Below are 20,039 nucleotides of genomic sequence, written 5' to 3' on the forward strand. Positions count from 1 at the left end.
GTCATGCATAGGTGCGTTCGCGGAGAGCTTGCAGCAGCTCCACTCAAGTATATCTCAGTATCCACGATCTGCACATTGTTTGTAGCTGTACATTGCGTTGCGTGCTTCCTGACAAATGGTGGGCAAAGAATGTACTTGGGTGACACCTGTGGACGTAGTTAGAAGTGCTCGGACGTACGCACCGCCTATCGATAACGATGTGGCGGTGCTGAGTGGCGTAAGTTGAACCCCGCGTCGCCTAGCCCTTCGTGTGCTCCTTATTTGCGCGCTCGTCTCATGATGATGCGATCACCACCCGAATACCGTCATCTACTGTGAGCGACTAGGCTGTTCATCGCTAGCCAATGTCTGAGTTATATCATGATGTTGCTACGCTCTCTCCGAGATCTAAAGCCCTCATAGTGGCAGAGCCACACCTCCTGCGGCGACGGAGATAACCAACTCTATCAAGAGCAAAAGATGGGAGCGCCGGCACAGCATCATACTCAGAAGCATAAGTCACTGCGTCTGTTGCCATGATCACGCGTTATGTAATTGGGGCTCTTGCGCAATGACATGCCCTCGATGGAGTTGGAAGATCAGAATTGTTAATCGTGAGTATAGGGTAACGTTGATCATCTGCATCACACCACACAACATCGAATGATCACGTCTTTCAACAAATGCAGTGTCAATCCTCTGGGAACATGCTTGGATACATAGCTTGCGCATTCATTGAAAGCAGTTCTGGATCAAATTTGGATACTACAAATACATATGGTAATCATGTGGTAGGCCACCCATCGGTCCGCACACGTTTCGGAGGGATGGTCGGTGCCAACTCCGCAGTACCTATGTTCGGAACAGAACTCCATTCATCCTGATACGCCACGGATACTAGCCATAGACCTCTCGAGAACGCTTGCAAAAAGCACTGCCTTGCTAGCTCATTGCCGAGAGTCGAATTTGCCCTGATGTGCGGAGAGATCGGCCATGACTGGCACTGATGCTCCAGAGGGACCTTGTATGTCGGAGACCTGGACAGAATATGGGTCGCCACGGGGAGGGCGAACGCTGCTCGACCCCATAGGAGCAGTGGCGGGGCCGGACGGGATATCGCTCGATTCCATGCAATTGGAGGGAGCGATAGTCTGAGAGTCACTTGGAGGCGGCCTTCCTGAAACAGCCGGCGGAACAGACATCATATGAGTGTCGTTTGGCCCCATAGGCGCGGTTGAGAGGCGATCGGTGGTTGGTTCGTTGGAGGACTGGTTGGCAAGCTCAGGGACTGTCTCAACTGATTGATCGGCAAGGAGAGCTTGGTCGTTCGCAACGTTGAGCGGGTGATCGTTGCAATGGGCATGCTGCTCACGAGACATAGAGTCCTCCACAAGAGTCATTGCAACAGTTCCAGTCGTCTGGCTGGCGTCCTCAGACGGTGCACTAAGTGCAGGGGCGGTATTCGCGGCGCCGTCATGACCATCGTTCTTGCTCGACTCTTTCTGACCATTGTTGCTTGACATGTTCTTACTCGCTCCGCTGCTGTCATGATCGATGTTGCTGTCGGTATTGCCGTTGTTGCCGCCATTGTTACCGCCGTTGTTGTTGTCGCCGTTGCTGTTGCCGCCGTTGTTGTTGCCGCCGTTGTTGTTGCCGCCGTTGAGCTTCCGCAACTTACGTCTGTCGTTCCTTCGCTTGCTCTTATGAGATCCGTTGATCTCAATCCCGCGAGGACTGCTTCTGCCAGTGCCAGAGCTCGTCCTACGGGTTCGGTCAGGGGAAATTCTGTGAGCCTCCCAGGATGGGTCGTAAACCGATATCCAACGTGTTCTGGGCAGAAAGGGACCCGCGATCTCTTGACGGACCTCAGCCACGTACTTCCGCATGTCCAGTGTGGGGCCGTAGCGACATTCGTTGTCCCAAGCTGCATGGGGTCCACCACAGTTGGGACATTTTTTGACGCCAGTCTCGGAACACTCGCTCTTCGTGTGATCGCCATCGCATGATCCGCAGTGCGTATTGCCAGAACAGCGGAATTTCTCAAACTGCTTGTGACTCGGCTCACTACACAAGTAGCAGAAAACCAATTCACACTCAGCACTCCATAGCCAGACCTCGAGCCTCTGCGAGTTCAAAGAGGCCCAGCCTTGTTCCAGAAGCTTAGTAACTTTGGGGCAGCGAACGGCTTCTACATAGAAGTGGTCGGTGTGGATCGTGAATTGTCGAACATCAAACTTGTAGACTGTTGTGAAGGATTTCCGAAGCCTCTCTTCTTCGAGTTTGCGGTTGACATCTTTACCGGTACGCCAGTATCCGAAAAAAGCCATGACGACAGTCGGGCCCTCCTTGCGACGTTCCAACTCGCCATCCTGCATGAGGATGTGTGCAGTCATCTCAAGATACTCCAAGATTTCTCCCTGATGTTTGAGTATGTTTTTCTGCTTGGATTCGTCTTTTACGATAAAAGAGAGCCGGTTGCCCTTCTGTTCGACTGCCACAGTTTTGTCATTGAGACATTCCGTGACCTTCTTCCAGCACGTGTCGAAGTTTGGTGATTGCGTGAACTTAAGCCAGTAGTCTCTTGGAACGCCCTCTTTCAAGGCGAAAGAGACACCAGCGAAGTCTGACAGGGGGTTGGTGCGTTTGCTGAAACGCGATCCTCTTCCGCGATTGGAGGACATCTCATGCATTGCCCCTGCAATGTGCGGTAACTGGTTTACCACAATGTTCAATTGACGCTTCATCTGTCTATTCTCCATGCGCAAGCCTTTCAACTCCTGGTTCACGTGACGTTCGTGCTCCATGTTGCGTTGGGAAGCAGATGAGGCGGATGAGGGGCTCATGGTGATGCTTCAATCTCAAGCCTGTTCTAGCTGGAAGATGACAACTTCTTGGGCAGATTGGCAGGGTCTTTGTCCAAGATACGAGAGTGATCTGTCGAAGCGGGATGCTAGGGGCTGGAGTAGAAACACTGAGTGTTGGACGCTGAACGCTCAAGGCAGATTGCTGAGATGATGGGTGTCGAATCCTTAGTGCTTGATGTCGGACGCTGAGTGCTGATGGCTGAGAGTGAAATGCTGAGATGTCGGACGCTGAGTGCTGAAGGCTGAGAGTGGAATGCGGAGACGCTGGATTCGGAGGCGCTGGGTGCTGGATGTGGAGATGCGGAGATGCAGAGATGCAGAGAGGATGGATGTTGGACGCTGAGTGCTGATGGCTGAGAGTGGAATGCTGAGATGTTGGACGCTGAGTGCTGAAGGCTGAGAGTGGAATGCGGAGATGCTGGATGCGGAGATGTTGGACGCGGAGTGCTGGATGCTGAATAAGAGATGATGATCGAAAGTGAATGATGCAGGTGTCTCGATGACGATAGATACCTAGGTAGGGTGGAAATGATGCAACTCTAGGGAAGGAAAAAATAGCTATATAGCTAGGTATCTAGTTCCCGAGGATCCTTTGCTTCTCCAACTCTGTTGACGTCAGAAACCCAGCTCACGGGGTTGACTGACGGGGGAGGCCTGTGCCCTGACGAACAGATCCAAGAAGTTGGTCTCAGCGGAAATAATCGCGACGTCATATCCAAATGCCCAGCATCTGTGTCCTGGTCTTTGGTCTCGGCACAGACGCTCGAGCCCCATAATGCCTCATACAGACGAGGTCTTTAACAACGCACTAGAAGCGCTATGGTCAATTGTGCCTAGGTACCGACTCGGGACGTCACCATGAACCTAATTTCGCACCCGCGTCAGTCAGACAATCCCACATGGCCCATGCTATCATCGTACGACGCCAACATACGTAGGCAGGTACCCTGGATACATGACAACTGATGACTGGTGCAAGTCTACCTAGGTATTGTTTTGCATGCGAAATCGAAGCATCCGCTATCACTATCGATTCAGGGTAGAGTCCATCACTGGAAAGCCCATCAATCCGCCCAGCTTCATTGCCCATCTCGAAATACTCCTCGCGCTTCGTCCAGCGTCCGCAACATCAGTTGTATACACTATGCCTTCTTCATCTAATCTCGCTCCTTGCTTCTTTGAGAACTTACCTGCTGAGATGCACGAAGAAATCTCGAAGTATCTTGATCACGGTGCTCTACTAGCTCTTTCGTACACGTCCAAAGTGTGCAGCACCTTTACCAAACCATTCTTGTACAGACATGTCGCTATCTGTCACAGCAATGTTGGTCTCCTGTTGCGCACCTTGGTCGAGAAAGAAGAATATCGCAAGATGGTTTTCTATCTGCAGTCCGTACTTGGAATCAGGGGGTTTCACTGTGACGTGGTAGGTGTGAATGCCAAGCATTGCAAAGAAACTGCATCCATCACCCAAGTATACTGACACCAATAAAGGAGTATTACGAAGATGGGTCCCTAGGTCTTTCACCCTATCGGCACGACTACAGGAAGTACCTGAGCAACGACGATGTCGTGCACATTCGTTCAACCCTCCAGAGCGAGTGGGCTCAGGATGGTCTGCAGTCACCAGGGTATCGTCGGACCTTTGAAACGATGGAACAGAGGGGAGATACCCTAGCATGCGCCTCGATGGTTCTCCGACTCCTTCCCAACCTCAAACGCGCACATCTGGGTGATCGAACTAGTTCCGATCTCCACCAGTTTCAACCTTATCGGAAGCCCAAGAACGGCCCTTACTGGCAAATGCCATTCCAGTTCGGAACCTTCAATCAGCTATCCGAGGTTGTTCTGGATTGTGATCACTGGCGGCACCAATGGCTTGAGGGCGTGCTCCCACTTCTGAAACACGGAAATTTGAAGACACTACGGATAAATGACATACGGGACTCGGACGTCGACGACCATGAAGAGATGGCCTTGATTGGCCTGCCGGAGCATGAGGAGACCAAACGGAAGAACATCGAAGCGCTGGAACGAATAATGTCCGATACTGAACTTTGGGGTAAGCTCCAGGTTTTAGAACTTCGTCCAGGACCGATTTGCTGGGACGAGATGGTACTCCCTATTATGCATGCTTGCCGCGGCCTGAGGAAGCTCTCGTTCGGAGTAGAAGACAGGCATACCGATCGATATGCTAGCACACATATCCTCGCTTCCAAGATGTGGCCTGTCATGATACAATTGCAAGGCTACGTAGAAGAACTCGCGATTTGGGCTGAGCTCTGGCGCCACAAGAAATCGCACTTCGATGATGGGTTTGTCTCTTTTTCGAAGCTCAGACACTTGGCCATAGATGACTGTGCCCTGCGCGGAGATTGGCACGAGTACGGCTTGCAAGATCTCTTTCCATCTTCACTTGAGACCTTGCGATTGCACGGTCTCAGCGAGTACAGAATGAAGCACGTATGGGCTGCTGATGGACTTCTCCAACGCCTAAGCAATGCCAAAAAATCGGACTCCCAGATGTTTCCACGGTTGTGGTACCTGGAGCTGTCCTGTGGCGACATCGAGGAAATTGATCTATACAGCGACGAGAACACACCAGAGCGAGTCGATGCCCTCATAGGCGACCTACGAGATGCAGGGATCTGGGCAAGACCCATGCTAGACAAGTATCCACACTGCACAGACTTGAATTATCCAAAGGACAGCCGGTGGTATCGTGACATCTCCACCAAGGAGCTGGAGGACTACAAGCAAGCAAAAGACGATGCATACTTCGAGCGTTGGGGTCCTTGGTACACGACCGGCTTCATCAACGAAGACGAAGTGCGCGAAGACATGTACTGGCATTTCAACCGTTAGGTAACATGTCCATAGCTGAACAATATTCCACAACTTTTCACAGTCGTGCAACGTCGTGCAACCGAGCTGTGCAACGTACACGTGTGCTTTGTGCAGAGTGATCCTTTCACCACACGCCCTCATGCGCATCTCAAATAGTAGATACGAAAGTGGTCCTGCGTTTCATGTCTGAGATACGTGATGTTACTCGCCTAGTGCGAACTTTGGCGCAGCGAGCCGCGGACATGCGCACGTTCATGCTACGACTATGATGGTTGCGCTTTGACTGCACGACCGTCACTGTGTTTGGCGGATGGAGTTTTTGGTTCGGGGGCGGCCTAAGTCCGCGGACTGGTGGGGTTGACGACTCGCGCGTCACGCCGCTGTGCCTCAGCTCATAGGGGTCAGTCGCGGGAAAAGTCGCGGAAAGGGTCGCCTTGAAACTAACCTGTATTCCGGGACCGGCGTCTAGGTCCCGAAGCGATAACGAGTCCCGCGCCGGTGGCCCAGGCTCACGGCGAGAGTCATGCTTGCTGCCAAACCAACGTCGTTGGATATCTCCGCTTCCCGGGTGCGACTAAGCGACGTCTACAATCAAATCCTTTAGGATTCGAGACTGAGACACCAATCCGAACGAGGAGACCAACAGGGGTATTATGTTGGATACGGAGACTGTCGATCGGTTTGGCGAGAAGCGCAAGGACCACGACTCCTCCACTATTGGACTGCGCATCACAGCAACATGTCACGATCATGTGTTGACCAGAGTTCGGACAGAGCGCTGAGGCTTGGTGATCGCATTGATGTTGACGTCAGTCCATCTCATTCTCGGGTACCGAAGCAGTCCCCGCAAAGGGCTTTGGCAGGTAACGAACGTGCAATCGTTGGCGTTGAACCGAAACCAGACCAATTACTATTGTCAGTTTTGCTATAGCATTAGAGCTATTCGTACAGCGACTACAGAGTCGATTTCAAGCCCGTCAACACATATCGCTTCTTTCCTCTCCAGTTCACCCTGCGTTGAGTTCGCATCTCACTCGGTCTTCCGATTCTGTACGTTCATGGATATGATCCACCTCCTTCGTGTTTGGGCACCCGATGTACCACGTGAGGGATTGTCGTGACCTCGAAGACAGGCCATATACTCTGAGCCGTAGCAAAGCTGACAGTGTTGTTGCGTACAGACATCCCACCCATCCGCGCATAGTCCACCTTCTGTAGCCGCACCATGCCTGTCACTAAGCAATCCACCAAAGACTTGAAGCACTTCCTCACCGATGCGTCGGAAGATGAGTCTTCGTCTTTTGCGCCAAAGAGACGCAGGTCTTCTCAGGAAAAGCTGCAGGCCCATCTGCGCGACAACCCATATCCACCTCCCCCGAAGAAGAAGTTGGGAGACCTGTTGAAGTTCCTGGAGGAAACTCTGAAGATCTTGCAATGGAACGTATGCAAGAGTTGGGACAAGCAGAAAGAACTACTGGAGCAGGCTACACAAGAGCCCGACAAAAACGGTTGGGATTTCATCGCGATCCAAGAGGCGAACAAACACTCCAAAAGGGTTCCATGCTCGGGCTATGACAAAGTCGAACACACTCTACTAGATGATGGCTCCCAGCCAGTCTGGTGGTACGTGTCGAAGAACATACCTCGCGATCGCTGGCGGACGGAGGATATCAGCTGTGGCTGCAAGGACCACGAGCGCCACGACCAGCTGATCAGCTCCCTTCGGATCGAATCCACCGTCGAAATACCGATTTTCCTTCACAACGTGTACAACCGGGGGAAGTGTTTGCCAGCTAAGTGTGTGAAGCGGCGGATCGAAAAGCCCGGCCTCCATGTGATGGTCGGCGACTTCAATCTGCACAACCCATTATGGGGGGGTAGAAACATGACCCAGCGGCCCGAGAAAGAGGGGAAACAGCTCGTAGCAGCTCTTGAACCTCACATGCAGATTCTCGTCTCGCCCAACAGGGGGGGAACGTTCAAGCGTCGCCAGCATGACCCAAGCTTCCATGACATCATCGATCTGGCCTGGATGAGCAGGAAGTATCTCAACAGATTCGTATATTGTGAGCCCAGGCCTGACCTGACCGAGAGGTATCCGACAGCGGACCATACGCCCTACGAGATTGCCATCAACATGACCGTGGCAGAGGAAGACCAACCAAGTTTGAAGGCGTGGGAGAAGGCGGATAAGGCGAAAGCCGAGACCGCCTTCAACCAATGTCTTGCTGAAGAGGGCGAATTGCCCGACTTGAAGGACGTCAGATCGATCGATTTGGTCACTGGACGCCTGACAAAGGCTCTTGAGGCTGCCACGAACACTGTGCCTGATCGACCGGCACCCAATCCAGCGGACGCACACAAGGTGGCCCCAGAGACGAAGGAAGCCCTTGCCCGTACCGAACAGACAGGACGGCAGTTCAGAGAGGCGGAAGAGAGCTTCGCGCGCGACCACGCGGCCAACTTGGAAATACCCACCGGTGACGACATCCAGACTTCCGAATCCGATGACAGCGACTCTGACGACAGCATGTCAGAGCATTCGCATTCTTGCGCTTGCTATGGTTCTGACGTGAGCGACTGCGACGATTCCGACCCGAACTCTGACCTGAACACGAAGTCAGACAATGATCTAGACAAAATCGGCGATCCTACACTTGATTCGGATCTTGATGATTTCAACCATTGGGAAGAGTTGGAAGATGACGGCGATGACGACTGGTTCTGGAACGATACCTACGACGACGACAACGATACCTACGACGACGACAACGATACCTACGACGACGACAACGATACCTACTACAACGCCAACGATACCTACGACGACGACAACGATACCTACTACGACGCCAACGATACCTACGACGACAACAACAATACCAACGACGACGACAACGATACCTACGACGCCGATAACGACTGCGACAACGAAGACAACGAAGACAACGAAGACAACGAAGACAACGAAGACAACGAAGACAACAAAGACAACGAATGCGACGATGAGCATAGCGATGCTGATTACGACTCAAACAAGGCCTGGGACAACAGGCCCTTCGATGACTACGGAAGATTCCGGCCCGACATGAGGTTATGGACCGAGGGCATGCGAGACAAGCTTGGTAACATTCTGGAAGCCCGCAAAGCCCAAGAGAAGATGAGTGATCTTCATGAGACTTGGAAAGATCACCGCAAGGACTACAGCTTTCTGAAGTATTCGGATGGTCTGTTGTCGAAGCGGAGGAAGCTCGCCAAGACCGAGGGCATCAGTCTCTTGCAGAAGTGGAAAGCGACCAAGACCGCCGGGAACGCGCGAACACCAGCAGTCTTTCAGCAAGTCGAAATCGACGACAATGGCAGCAGGAGTGCGGATCCCAAGGACATCAACCGTGTCGTGATGAAGAAGTGGTTTCCAAGATCGGAAGAAACTTTCGAGCACCAACCCATTGCTTCGACTAAGAAGGACGAATCTCTTATCAGCAAGAAGGTCGACGAGCAGCAAATCCGGCGGCTTCTTCGCCTTTTGAAGTCTCGCAAAGCCACTGGGCTTGATGGCATTTCGAACGAGATCTTGAAGCTGTGTGAGGATGTACTCGTACCCTACCTCATCGTTTTATTCCGTGCCTGTATCCAACTGGAGTACTTTCCCACCGCCTGGAGGATCGAGAAGATCATCGCTCTCCACAAGAAGACGCCGGAAAGCTTGAGTTACGGGAACCCTGGAGACTGGAGACCGATCTCGCTTCTCTCGTGTTTGGGGAAGCTTTTCGAAGCTTTTCTTGCGATGCTGCTGACCGACTTCGCCTTTGAGCACAAGCTCGTACCGAAGACTCAATTCGGGAGTGCGCGCAGGTCCACTGTTAGCGCTCTCATCTACCTCATGGAGATCATCCGCGCTGCGTGGGGACGAGGCAAGGCCGTGACAATTCTCAGCCTCGACCTTTCTGGGGCGTTTCCAAACACCGACCGCCCTTCACTTCTTGAGACTCTACACACCAAGGGCGTTCCAGCCTGGATGGTCAACATACTTGGATCGTTCTTCACCAACCGGCAAGCGCAGCTCTGCCTTCCCGGTCACAAGTCTGAGCTGTTGCCACTACACTGCGGTATCCCTCAGGGTAGTCCACTCTCGCCCATCCTCTTCGCGCTCTTCTCCTCCGGACTCCTCGACATCGACAAGACCAAGTATGGCAAGCCCAACCCCGGCGAAGACATCTTCATGTTCAGCTACGTTGACGACACGTACATGGTTGCTGTTTCCGACTCATGGACGCGAAACAACGACCTTCTCGAGCACGCACATGGCCATCCATTGCAATGGGCGAACGCTCACAAGGCTGTCTTCTCGCCTCCGAAGTACCAAGTGCTGCACCTTACACAATGCCCGCAGGCCCATCCCCCACCCGATACCATACCCAAAATCGACGGACTTACTGTCAACGAGGACGACAAGCGCAAGGACAAAGGCTACAACGTCCCCATGACCATCGTGGGCGTCACCATCGCTAAGAATCTGAAGTGGGAAGACCATGTCAACACGATGCGCTCCAAGGCCGCCACCATGCGCGGTCGATTTGCTCAGCTTGCTGGCCCGACATGGGGCCCTGGTCTGCACGCCCTTCGAAACATGTACATTACCAGCATTCGCGCCACGTTCACCTACGCGGCTGCTGCATGGTACGTGGTCAACACCTCTACCGCTACCGGTTTCTACGCGCCATCGCCGACCTTATTGAAACGAATCGAGCCACTCCAGAACCGCTTTCTCCGCTCCATGTCCGGCGCCTTCATCGGCACTCGCACCACTGTCGTCCAGAACGAAGTCAACATCGAGAGCCTTCATGCGTACATGCGCCGTCTCGCGATCTCGACGCGTGCAAGACTCTTCGACTCGGAAGTCTGGGAAACCATCCGGGAAGCGAGAACGGCAATAGAGAAGATGGAGCCGGGCACGATGCCGATCAAGAAGAATCCAGCCGACGAGCTCGACAAGCAAGCCCAGGAGCTGCGGACAAGGGCTTTGGGGCCAGATGGGGTCGGCAACAGGAAGCCGGATGCGATCAGGCGGGCTATCAACAAGGTTGCCAATCAGGATGCGCAGAGCTACATGCGCGACGTGCTCGCCAAGGATCAGGAGGAGCACAGAGCCAATATCAAAGACATGGACAGGTGGCCTGCTGTGCTGCATGAGGAGTCGGGATGGGGTCCACATAACCTGGCACGTTACAAGGACTTGTCGAAGGAGGAGAGCGCGGTCTTGCTGCAGTTGAGGTCTGAGGCCATTGGTCTGAGGGCATGGCTGAAGCGTAAGCTATTCGGAGTAAGTTTGCATTCCAGCTATATCACTTGGCGAGTGGATTGACTAACGACTGGCCAGGACAATCACTATGCATATTGTCAATTGTGCAAGCCGAGCAGGCTCGTTGAGGACGTTGGGCATGTGTTATTCCAATGCAAGCCGAGAGAGCCCGATCTTCTATTTAAAGAGACAGGCTGCCTTAGCAAGAAGCAACTGCTTACGGATCCAAAGCTCGTCGGTCTGACTGCAAAATGGGGGGTCAAGCACTTGGAGTTGGATCAGCTCGAGTGGATGCGGAAACACGGATACTAGGCGTTGCGATGGATGGTGAGCTTTCGATGGGGTGAGGTTTTCTTTGGAGAGGTTTCGGGCGGAAACGAAGGTTGGCAGTTGACGAGGCGCTATGATCGTGACCGTTGTTTCGTATGATATCGTTAGATGTATGCCTAGTATCTTTCTTGCTCAGCTTATCGTGTCAATCTAACTCTTTTACCTCTAGCCCGATGTCACGCTGCGGAAGACGTTAGGGCATGCCCGTGGGCTCATTGATTACTAGTCGTGAGTACCTGGCATCTTTCCCTGGTCCCGAGTCTTCGACTAATGACGAACAGTGCCTAATCTCATCCCCCTTGTCCACTTCAAACCGGTAAGCTATTCTCAGACGAAGAGACGCTTCAGGATGCTAACTTCACTTCTCAGGAACCAAGATGCGTCTTGCTTGTCCCTGCACCCTCCTTTGACCTCCGTGTGTGAGCGTCTTGATGATTTCATCTTCAGCAGATGTGGTGTTGTCGGCAAGGACTCTTGCGTAGAGTTGTTTTAGAGCTGCAAGCTCTCCGCGTGCGAAGAGCTGCAGCATAGAGTCAGCGGAGACATTGGTGGAGATGGACTCGGCTATGACCTCGCAACAGGGTATGTATATCGTGACGAGTTGACTTTGGATCGGTAACGCTAATTTGCTTCAGTGATTGCTTGAAGCTCCGTAGTACGCGTGTGGCTGATGGCGTACCTGTACCTGAGGGCATGGTCGGGATACTCCCCCTCGGGGGGGTTGGCGTCGATGAATGTATGTCGAAACATCTCCTCTCGATCTTGATGTTTTCCAACCTTGGTCCTGTCCTTCGTCCTGCTTTCGATCTTGCTGGCCACCGTCTTGTCAGCCGCCGTCTTGTCAACCACCGTCTTGTCAACCACCGTCTTGTCAACCACCGTCTTGTCAACCACCGTCTTGTCAACCACCGTCTTGTCAACCCCCGTCTTGTCAAACCATTCCTCCTTATCTCGTCTTCGTGTATAGCTCAGCCTCTCTTCTCTTTACAAATCTGTTTACCTCAGCACGGCGTATATTGCTAATAGTATTTGCAGCGTTCGTATTCGTTGGCGCCGGGTGCCCGTGGCGATACATACGCGAGCGTATCCGATTGGGTTTGTGTCGCCATCTTGATGGAGTTGTGCAGATGGATGAAGAAGGATCGACGGTGAGTTCGAGTGTCGATGCTCGCGTCGACTGGGGCTGATGGCTTGGACAGCACAAGTGCGAAGATTTTATTCACCCATCCCTTCCAGGCACCAGTAAGTCCTCTCAATCGCGATCGACGCCAAGCGCAGCGCTAACAGCTCCCAGGAGCAGCACATGACTACGATGGTGTACTTTGGTTGTTGAGTTGAGATTTTTCTGAGTTCCCATGGTTGAGAAACACTGAAGCCCAAGGCTTACTTCGGACACGTGATGGTCGGGCTATCACTTGCAGCCAAAAGCGGTGGCCCCCCTGCAGTCGCAGCGATGCGAAGGCAGTGGTGCGGCGGTCCTCGAGACTCTCAGCCTGTACGTGGCGAGGGCTACGAACCTGTCTGGGGCTCAGGTGTGGTGAGGCGGCGGCGCGCGACGCGCGACCTCCGACGCGCCATGTCTGGGCTGGTAGGCAGAGCCAATTGGGAGGCGACCACACGTGTGAATTGTATGTATCGCTGTAGATAGTTGCGCGCAATCGAGTTGGGTGTTGTTCAAGATTGAATCGAATTTGAAGTCGCAAAGTCTGCTGTTGCTGTTGCTGTTGCTGTCGTGGTGTGGAGAGGGTGGGCGGATGGGGGAGAGGATGGGGGAGAGGATGGGGGAGAGGATGGTGAAGCGGCGACGCGGGGTGCCTTTGGCGGCATCGGGAACCATGGTTCAGTGGTGCACGTGCCGCTCTTGGCATGCTGGCGCCTAGCCTACCGGGCTGCTGGTGGTGAGCGAAGAATTTAAGACTCCCCATCGGCCCCTCCACATCGAGCTTCCTCTAATCGGATACCCGTCTTGCAAAACGTCACTTAGCAAGCTCCTCCACTCTCCTACTTTACGATGAGTAATACTCCGTCGTGTTCAAGCACGGCTACGCCCTCGTCGCATGCCAGATCCGATCAACAGCAATCCCCCTTCTTCCGTTTACCTCGCGAGTTGCGCGACGACATCTACGAGGCTTACGCGCACCACAGCGAAGGCGTATTTTACAGTTACCCTTCTGGCAAGTTGCGGTACGCGAATCAGACTATCCACCAGGACTTGAGTGCGCTGACACGCAGCTGCAAGCAGGCAGCTGAGGAGATACAGGACGCTGCATTGCGAGCTAATACCGTAACCTTCTTCCCCGCGCGTTCCGCACAGGACGGCACCAACGTAAACGACCTCGATTCCAAGGCCGGACGGTTCGAGCGACTAGTACAATGCGCGAGGCGCACGAAGATGCACATGCTGCATTTCGTGGCCGAGGGCGGATGCGTCACCCCGGAAATGGTTGATCAGGTGGCCACCCGTTTTCCCGGTATTGCCCGCTGCTATCGAAAAGCATACAATGCCATAAAGTCAGGAGACGAGCTATACAAGGGCACTGGAGTCCACTCATTCGACTATCAATGGCGGTGGCAAACGTCAGCAACCTTCTGCGACGCCTTGCATTACACGTTAGAGCTCGCATCCTCGCATCCCAGATTTGATGACTTGATAGCCGAGTCCATGGTGAGCCCGCTCAGCCGTCGCGGCATGATGCCTCCGTTTGTGCCTGGATGCCAGAACGCCCTTCTCGCGTGGAAGCCGGACCTGGCGCTGATACCAACCGAGACTGATCTTGCTCTGGAATCCTTTTTGGCCGACCCCGTCTCCCCAGATGCTGACAGTAGGGTGCATTGGACTGAGCCTGTAGTACCTTTAGCTTGGTACTTCTCAGCCACGGCTGTTGCGGTCGATTTTCTCAAGAGGTTGCCACATAGTACACGAATGTGCCTACGACTTCCTCTCATCATCCGAGAAAACAAACTGGCCGTAGCTTACCCCGAGTCACACGCAAGATCCCTTGAGCCTTACCTCTGCGAGAATAAAAACCTCCGGATCGACTTGCACGTGGGGTGTTGGACAAACCTTACCCATCCATTCTGGCTACGTCTGCCTCATTCCAAGATCGTGAATGAAGGTCTAATAATGAAGCTAGAAATGATACGCCCGTTTGCAGACTTCTTGGACGAGGTCCTTCCGATCTTTGATAGCATCCCGCGCCCCCAGGCTCTCAGCATCTATATCGAAGGCCATCAGGACGAAAGCCTTGCCGCATGGGAGTCGTTCAAGCATGCAGCTAGCCTTCAGGAGGCCATGCTCAAGTCTGACTATATGCAAAGACACGAAGATGTTCAGCTCACTGAGCTGTACGATCCACTGTATTGGGGCGTATCTTTGAGCAAAGCGGCACTGGAAAATAGATTCCAAATGCCATGCCACCTACCGGACTCGTTCTACGCGATAGTTCGACAGATCACCGAAGGTTCTGGCTCCATCCACTTCGTTGGAGACGCTGGTGCCCCTTGGGATGCTAAGAGCATGATAGAAGCCCGGAAGCACTGGACACCACAGCAATTCCTCGACGAGTGGGACGCCGAAATCTTCAGCGGATTCGTGTCACGACCGCCAGGAGGCGTAGCAGCGTTCAAGGAGATGTATAAGCTGTAAGAGCTTCGACACTTTGCTCTATCGTGAAAATGGCACTATTCATACCAGATGCCACCGCTGCTTTCCTTTCCAATTGTACCACGAATGTATGCTTCACAAGTAATCAAGGTGCGTTTCCTAGACTATCGGTAGTTATCATGTGTAGTAGTATTTCATCAATGCAAATTACAAATAGCTACACAGTGTTTCGAGCTTGACGTACCGCTTGGTCATGCATGATGCCTCAAAGATCTAACGCAATAGACACATAGTGAAAGTTCAACGAAGCAATGTGATACCAAGCTGAGTCAATCGATGCTGGCGAGAATTCAACGCCGTTGACTGCCGTATCGCGTGATACGAACATGGTGAACCATTGATCGTTACGACAAATACAGTCAATATGTGTATACACGATGCACCGCTCTAGGAGTTGTCCAATTCTTCGCTCATCACACAAGTAATTTACATTATCCACCTACTTGCAAGCACCCTTATACCCATCCGCTTGAGCAGCAGCAAGATAACGGCACACATTGTACGTATCAGTCTCCTTGTAGTAAACCACCGCCAGCGCACCACCATTACCAGCGGGCCACTTGCTTCCCTGGCCCCACTGCGGGATCGAAACCTACACCACAGAAGAAGACTAGTCAGCAACCATTTCACCAAGCCAAGCTATACGATCATAGTACTCACCCATTTGTACGTATCATCCGAGTTCGAAGGGCAGAGCTTCCTGTCGTCAGGCGCAGTGAAGGAGCGCGATGCTTCGGGGATTTCTTGCGTGGTTGCCCAGTTCTTGACGACGATGTCTTGGAGCTGGGTTGCTGTCATGGGGATGTAGGTGCCGTCGTATTGTTGGCAGGCGATGTCGGAGAAGCCGTTGAATTTTGCGGCCATGGTTGAGGCGGCGAGGAATGCGGCGGGGAGGAGGTATTGGAGCTGCATCTTGAGGTGCTTGTTGGTGTTTGGAAGTGAGGCTTGAAGCGGTGACGTGCGACTGTGGAGCTGGAGTGGTGGAGAAGGAAACAGAGGATGTGAAGATCTTTATGTATTCATCATTGTACCTGCGTATTGTAGGGCCGAGATATTTAATATTCGCTCATGCGCTGCATTGCTAAGAGATGCGCATACGTCAGATGCACTGTGCTATGCTACGCTGCTTTGGAAACGCGGTCAGTCATTTTACGAGGTAAGCCTAGATGCGAGAAACACCGAATACGCAGATATCGCATCAATCATCGTAAGATTTGGCACATGCGACAGCTCAAACAACCACTCGATTAGCGCACGAGGTAACGATACGGAGAAATTTATCGCGATGATGCGCTGGACTTGGCTGACAGAGGGCTGACAGAAGAGCAGATTGTGTGCGTATTCACCTTATACCCAGCCGGAGGTTTGGCGTCGGACCGAAAATATAGTGTTGTTCATTCATTGTGCTTCATAAACATCCGTAGTACGTCGCAAAGGAGATGTCCAGACCGCTAAAAAGGTGGCTGAGCCGGCTAATCAAGCGTGGCTGGAAAGACAGAAATGCGCCGAATTGAGCCGATCGCGAGCCAGACGTTCACGTCCGCCCCCTCAACATCTGACGCATATACTCATCTACTGGAAGGCCCTTTGATGAGCCGATGTAAGAAAAGTCCGCTACAAAGTTTCGTTGAAGCAAAAGAAACATTGAGGCGTCAGGTGATATGGATAGATTCCAAGGTAGGCGTGGTTGCCCAGCTGGTGTGACGTCAGTAACGGCCGCACCCGAAATCCAAAGAAGCACATCACCGACCCCGGGGACCTGTCTCAGACGAGACAGATACGGTGCATACCCGTCTTTGGGTTATACTCTACATCCTTCACCATATTCACGTCGCTATCGTACGGCTTCAGTATCTCGTTGTCGTCCAGAGCCCTATGGTCCCCGTATGGACTCAATTTCGTCAAGCCGATCCTGTGGAATACCGGCCCTGCTGGGCGCGTTTTATCGAGCCGTAGGATGAGGCAAGTCAGATATTTGGACTTTGGCGAAGCCTTGCGGTCGGTGTGGGCAGCGGGAACCACAAACACTCCCGCGTCACGGCCGAGAATCCCCTTGTTGTTCAGTCCGGTACAGTCTCTGGCAGGGCAATCCAGATACACATCGGTGTGCTCATCTTCGTCGAGTTTTTCACGACCGACCAGACACCACCCAAAACGATCCTTACCCTTCCTGAAGAGATTCGCTTTGCGCAGCTTCGCATGAAGTATGATGTAGGCACCCTCCAGCATCCCGTATTCGTCGGATGGCAACCGCGGGGTTACTGATGCCTTTACAACGGTTATGAGGATTTCTTTGTCAGTGACCTCGCCGTACGTGATGCCGTTTCCATCTTGAGCATCTATGGCGGCCCAAGAGAAGGATGGTGCACGGTAATCTGATGGTGCCGTCGTAAGATGTTCCAGTTTGCCACCGTCAACGCGCCGAAATGTTGGCTCAACATACCATAGAAGCTGGCTCGCTAGATACAGTACCCACAGGCCGGCCACATACTGAGTACAACTTGGAAGCTCGCGTTGACTGGTTTCACTCCCGGCGGTACCAACATTCCTCACGTCAGCGGGTTCGGGGGCCCTCTCGATTTGTTGGGACATGAACCGGGCCATACCAGATAACGCGATGAGTTTGTCCCCTGTATTCGTGACGGCTGTCTTGGAGTATTCCTCAACAATACGGCGCCAAAGCTCAAACGCATATATGCTCGGGAGTTCAGGATCAGGATCTTTGTATCCCTGCAAGCGCATGTTCCGTAGCCAGCGCCCATCTTTTTGCGGGTTGAGACCTTTCAGCCTGCTTCCTGCTCTTATGCCACCCATCGTGAGCTGATAGTTCGGCATGCCTACCGGCTGGCCTTCAGCAGCCTCGAACTCACGACACTCCCAAGCCACCTGATCTCGGCAGAAATGCAATACCCTAGGAGCCATGAGACGTTCCTGAAGCACCCATCCCCTCTTGTTCACTGGCGCCTTGTCGACTCGATACTCCCAAAAAGAGAGATCTAAGATTGTGCATCTTCGTAAATCTTTCCCTTTGGTATCCTCGCTGATTCCGGCATCTAGCCAATTATGTGGCGGCTGACGGGAAGATTGTATCGTCAGCAAGCCTTTCGAACCCAGTCTTGCGCTTGTTGATTGGTTCTTCTCAATAGGTAATGTCATGGCCTGCATGTACATGCGTCTCGGGAGGTATCTCATAAGCCATCGTATGGGCCAGAATGCGCCGAGTATCTGTAAAACAGACTTTTTGGCGTTTTGAGATGGTCGCCATGGGCTGGAAGGAACGCTCGTGGCTCCAGGAAGACCAGCGATATTGAGAATGACTTCGTCCTCGATCAGTGTTTCGGGTGCGCGCTCAGCGAAAAGACCCTGCTCGCTGTTGATTGCAGCAGTAGCGGAGAGGTTCAAGTAAGCATTCTTGTATATTTCGCCCATGCTTGCCGACTGTTCTAGCCAGTCCGTTACATCACCTTGATTGATGCAAAGACTATCGATCCAGATGTAACCGACTTCCGGAAGCCGTGCTGCAAACAACATGGCATGGCGAAACGACGTGGGCAGGCTGTCCAGCCTGATGCCTCTCTTGAATTCTTCAACATTCTCAGAGCTCAGCTTCACTCGCTCTTCGGGTGGAAGATTACCCCAACAGTGGGAGAGAGTAACATAGCGAACATACTCAGTTGGCCTCTCATCCTCCCAGTCGCACTTTTCTTCCAGCTGCACTTCGATTCCTGTGTCTCTGACGCTCGCCTCCAGAGACGTGCCGTAAAGAAAACGTGGTTGTTTCAACTGCCGGAGATTTACCAGTCGTGTTGGATAGGAAGGAGGTCTGTCTCTTTCAACACATCGACATTTAGCCATCCACTGGATGGTGCGCTGGAGCACCTCATCGGAATCGGTCGTGCTGGAAGTTGGAGTTCGGAAAGGCGGTGGGTCGATGGAGCCTTTTACATTCGTAAGCTACGTATTTTGAATATGTTCAGCAACTTACCGGTCTCTCTCAAAACGAAGGCTCGCTGACATTGGATTTGGCCATAGCAAAACTTGAAAGTGAGGCAGTATAAAGGGTCCTCTCTAGGATTGGGGATGAACAGGAACGCTCGTATGTTAATGATACGTGTGTCATCCACTTCAATGTCGTCGAGTCTTGAGCCGTGCTTGTTCTCCAGCTCTTCGAACAAAACACGGCAGATCCCGCAGTTCATCTCCTTGGAAGAGAATAGATCTCTTAACAGTTTGTGGTGATCGAAATGCAGGTCGTAAGTCCCCCTCCACTGTTTTCCATTTTGCATGCGGAGCATGCCGCTACAAGTATGACAAAGCATCCTGCCGTGGAAGTGAAAGTAGGGAAAGGATAAGGTGTGCTATCGCGATGTAAGAGAAATAAATGCAGGAGATTGAGCTCACTTATATCCGGTAGCACGTCCACGCGCAGCTGCGCCTTTCGACAAAAGCGGTGCTTGAACATCAACCTTTACACCAACAGAACCGAGTGTGATGTGCATTCGAAATTCGTATCTCCGGAAAACGTAGATCTCCGTTGTTGTGGAGCCAGTCAGAGCACGACCCGAATCAGCCTTTGACGGCGGCCCGGGAGCGACTGGCTTGGCATTATGGTCGGGATAGATCCACCGCGACAGCGGAATTAGAGTAGTAATGACACGGGTCGAGCGGTATCTGCAGGGTCAGAATTTGTTTTTGGGTATTCAGCTCCGCTGACAATGCATTTGTGGAGCCAATGAAGGCGCAGTTGGCTGCAAGCCCACATGAGAAATGGCCAACGACCGAAGCTCTCCAGGTCTACCTTGTAGCAGGCGACAGATCAACCTGACGCATCTGGAAAATGGTTCTGACTGAAAAGCCGTCTTTAGGTCATGATCTACACCAGCTGAAACCTTCGCTGCCGAAACGCGTGCCTTCGATAGCCTCGATGCCCGCATTCGTGATCCTACTACCGATGTCTCCGAGATGATTCCACCGACGATAACTGCGTGCGCAGGCATTGGACCATTGAATGAGCTGACTTTCACCGGAAGAAGGCAAGTCCTGATTCAACCAC

General features: G+C 52.7%; 5 protein-coding genes across 5 annotated transcripts; 2 read left to right on the top strand and 3 right to left on the bottom strand.

Annotated features, from left to right (window-relative positions):
* Positions 1-926: 926 nt before the first annotated feature.
* J4E78_010739 (uncharacterized protein) lies at positions 927-2,783 on the bottom strand (the record flags this gene model as incomplete). Its single annotated transcript, XM_049371315.1, has 1 exon — positions 927-2,783. The coding sequence occupies one exon, from the start codon at positions 2,781-2,783 to the stop codon at positions 927-929; it is 1,857 nt and encodes a 618-aa protein (XP_049216968.1).
* Positions 2,784-4,532: 1,749 nt separating this feature from the next.
* J4E78_010740 (uncharacterized protein) lies at positions 4,533-5,708 on the top strand (the record flags this gene model as incomplete). The annotated part of the gene is made up of 1 exon (XM_049371316.1): positions 4,533-5,708. The coding sequence occupies one exon, from the start codon at positions 4,533-4,535 to the stop codon at positions 5,706-5,708; it is 1,176 nt and encodes a 391-aa protein (XP_049216969.1).
* Positions 5,709-13,333: 7,625 nt separating this feature from the next.
* On the top strand, positions 13,334-14,968 carry J4E78_010741 (uncharacterized protein; the record flags this gene model as incomplete). The annotated part of the gene is made up of 1 exon (XM_049371317.1): positions 13,334-14,968. One exon carries the CDS (start codon positions 13,334-13,336, stop codon positions 14,966-14,968), a length of 1,635 nt encoding a protein of 544 aa, XP_049216970.1.
* Positions 14,969-15,425: 457 nt separating this feature from the next.
* On the bottom strand, positions 15,426-15,850 carry J4E78_010742 (uncharacterized protein; the record flags this gene model as incomplete). The annotated part of the gene is made up of 2 exons (XM_049371318.1): positions 15,426-15,578; positions 15,647-15,850. 2 exons carry the CDS (start codon positions 15,848-15,850, stop codon positions 15,426-15,428), a joined length of 357 nt encoding a protein of 118 aa, XP_049216971.1.
* A 900-nt stretch (positions 15,851-16,750) lies between these two features.
* Positions 16,751-19,281, bottom strand: J4E78_010743 (uncharacterized protein; the record flags this gene model as incomplete). Its single annotated transcript, XM_049371319.1, has 2 exons — positions 16,751-18,924; positions 18,972-19,281. 2 exons carry the CDS (start codon positions 19,279-19,281, stop codon positions 16,751-16,753), a joined length of 2,484 nt encoding a protein of 827 aa, XP_049216972.1.
* Between the last annotated feature and the right edge of the window lie 758 nt (positions 19,282-20,039).

The sequence above is a fragment of the Alternaria triticimaculans genome (assembly GCF_023758025.1).
Source record: "Alternaria triticimaculans strain BMP 0046 chromosome Unknown scaffold_38, whole genome shotgun sequence".
Lineage (NCBI taxonomy): Eukaryota > Fungi > Ascomycota > Dothideomycetes > Pleosporales > Pleosporaceae > Alternaria > Alternaria triticimaculans.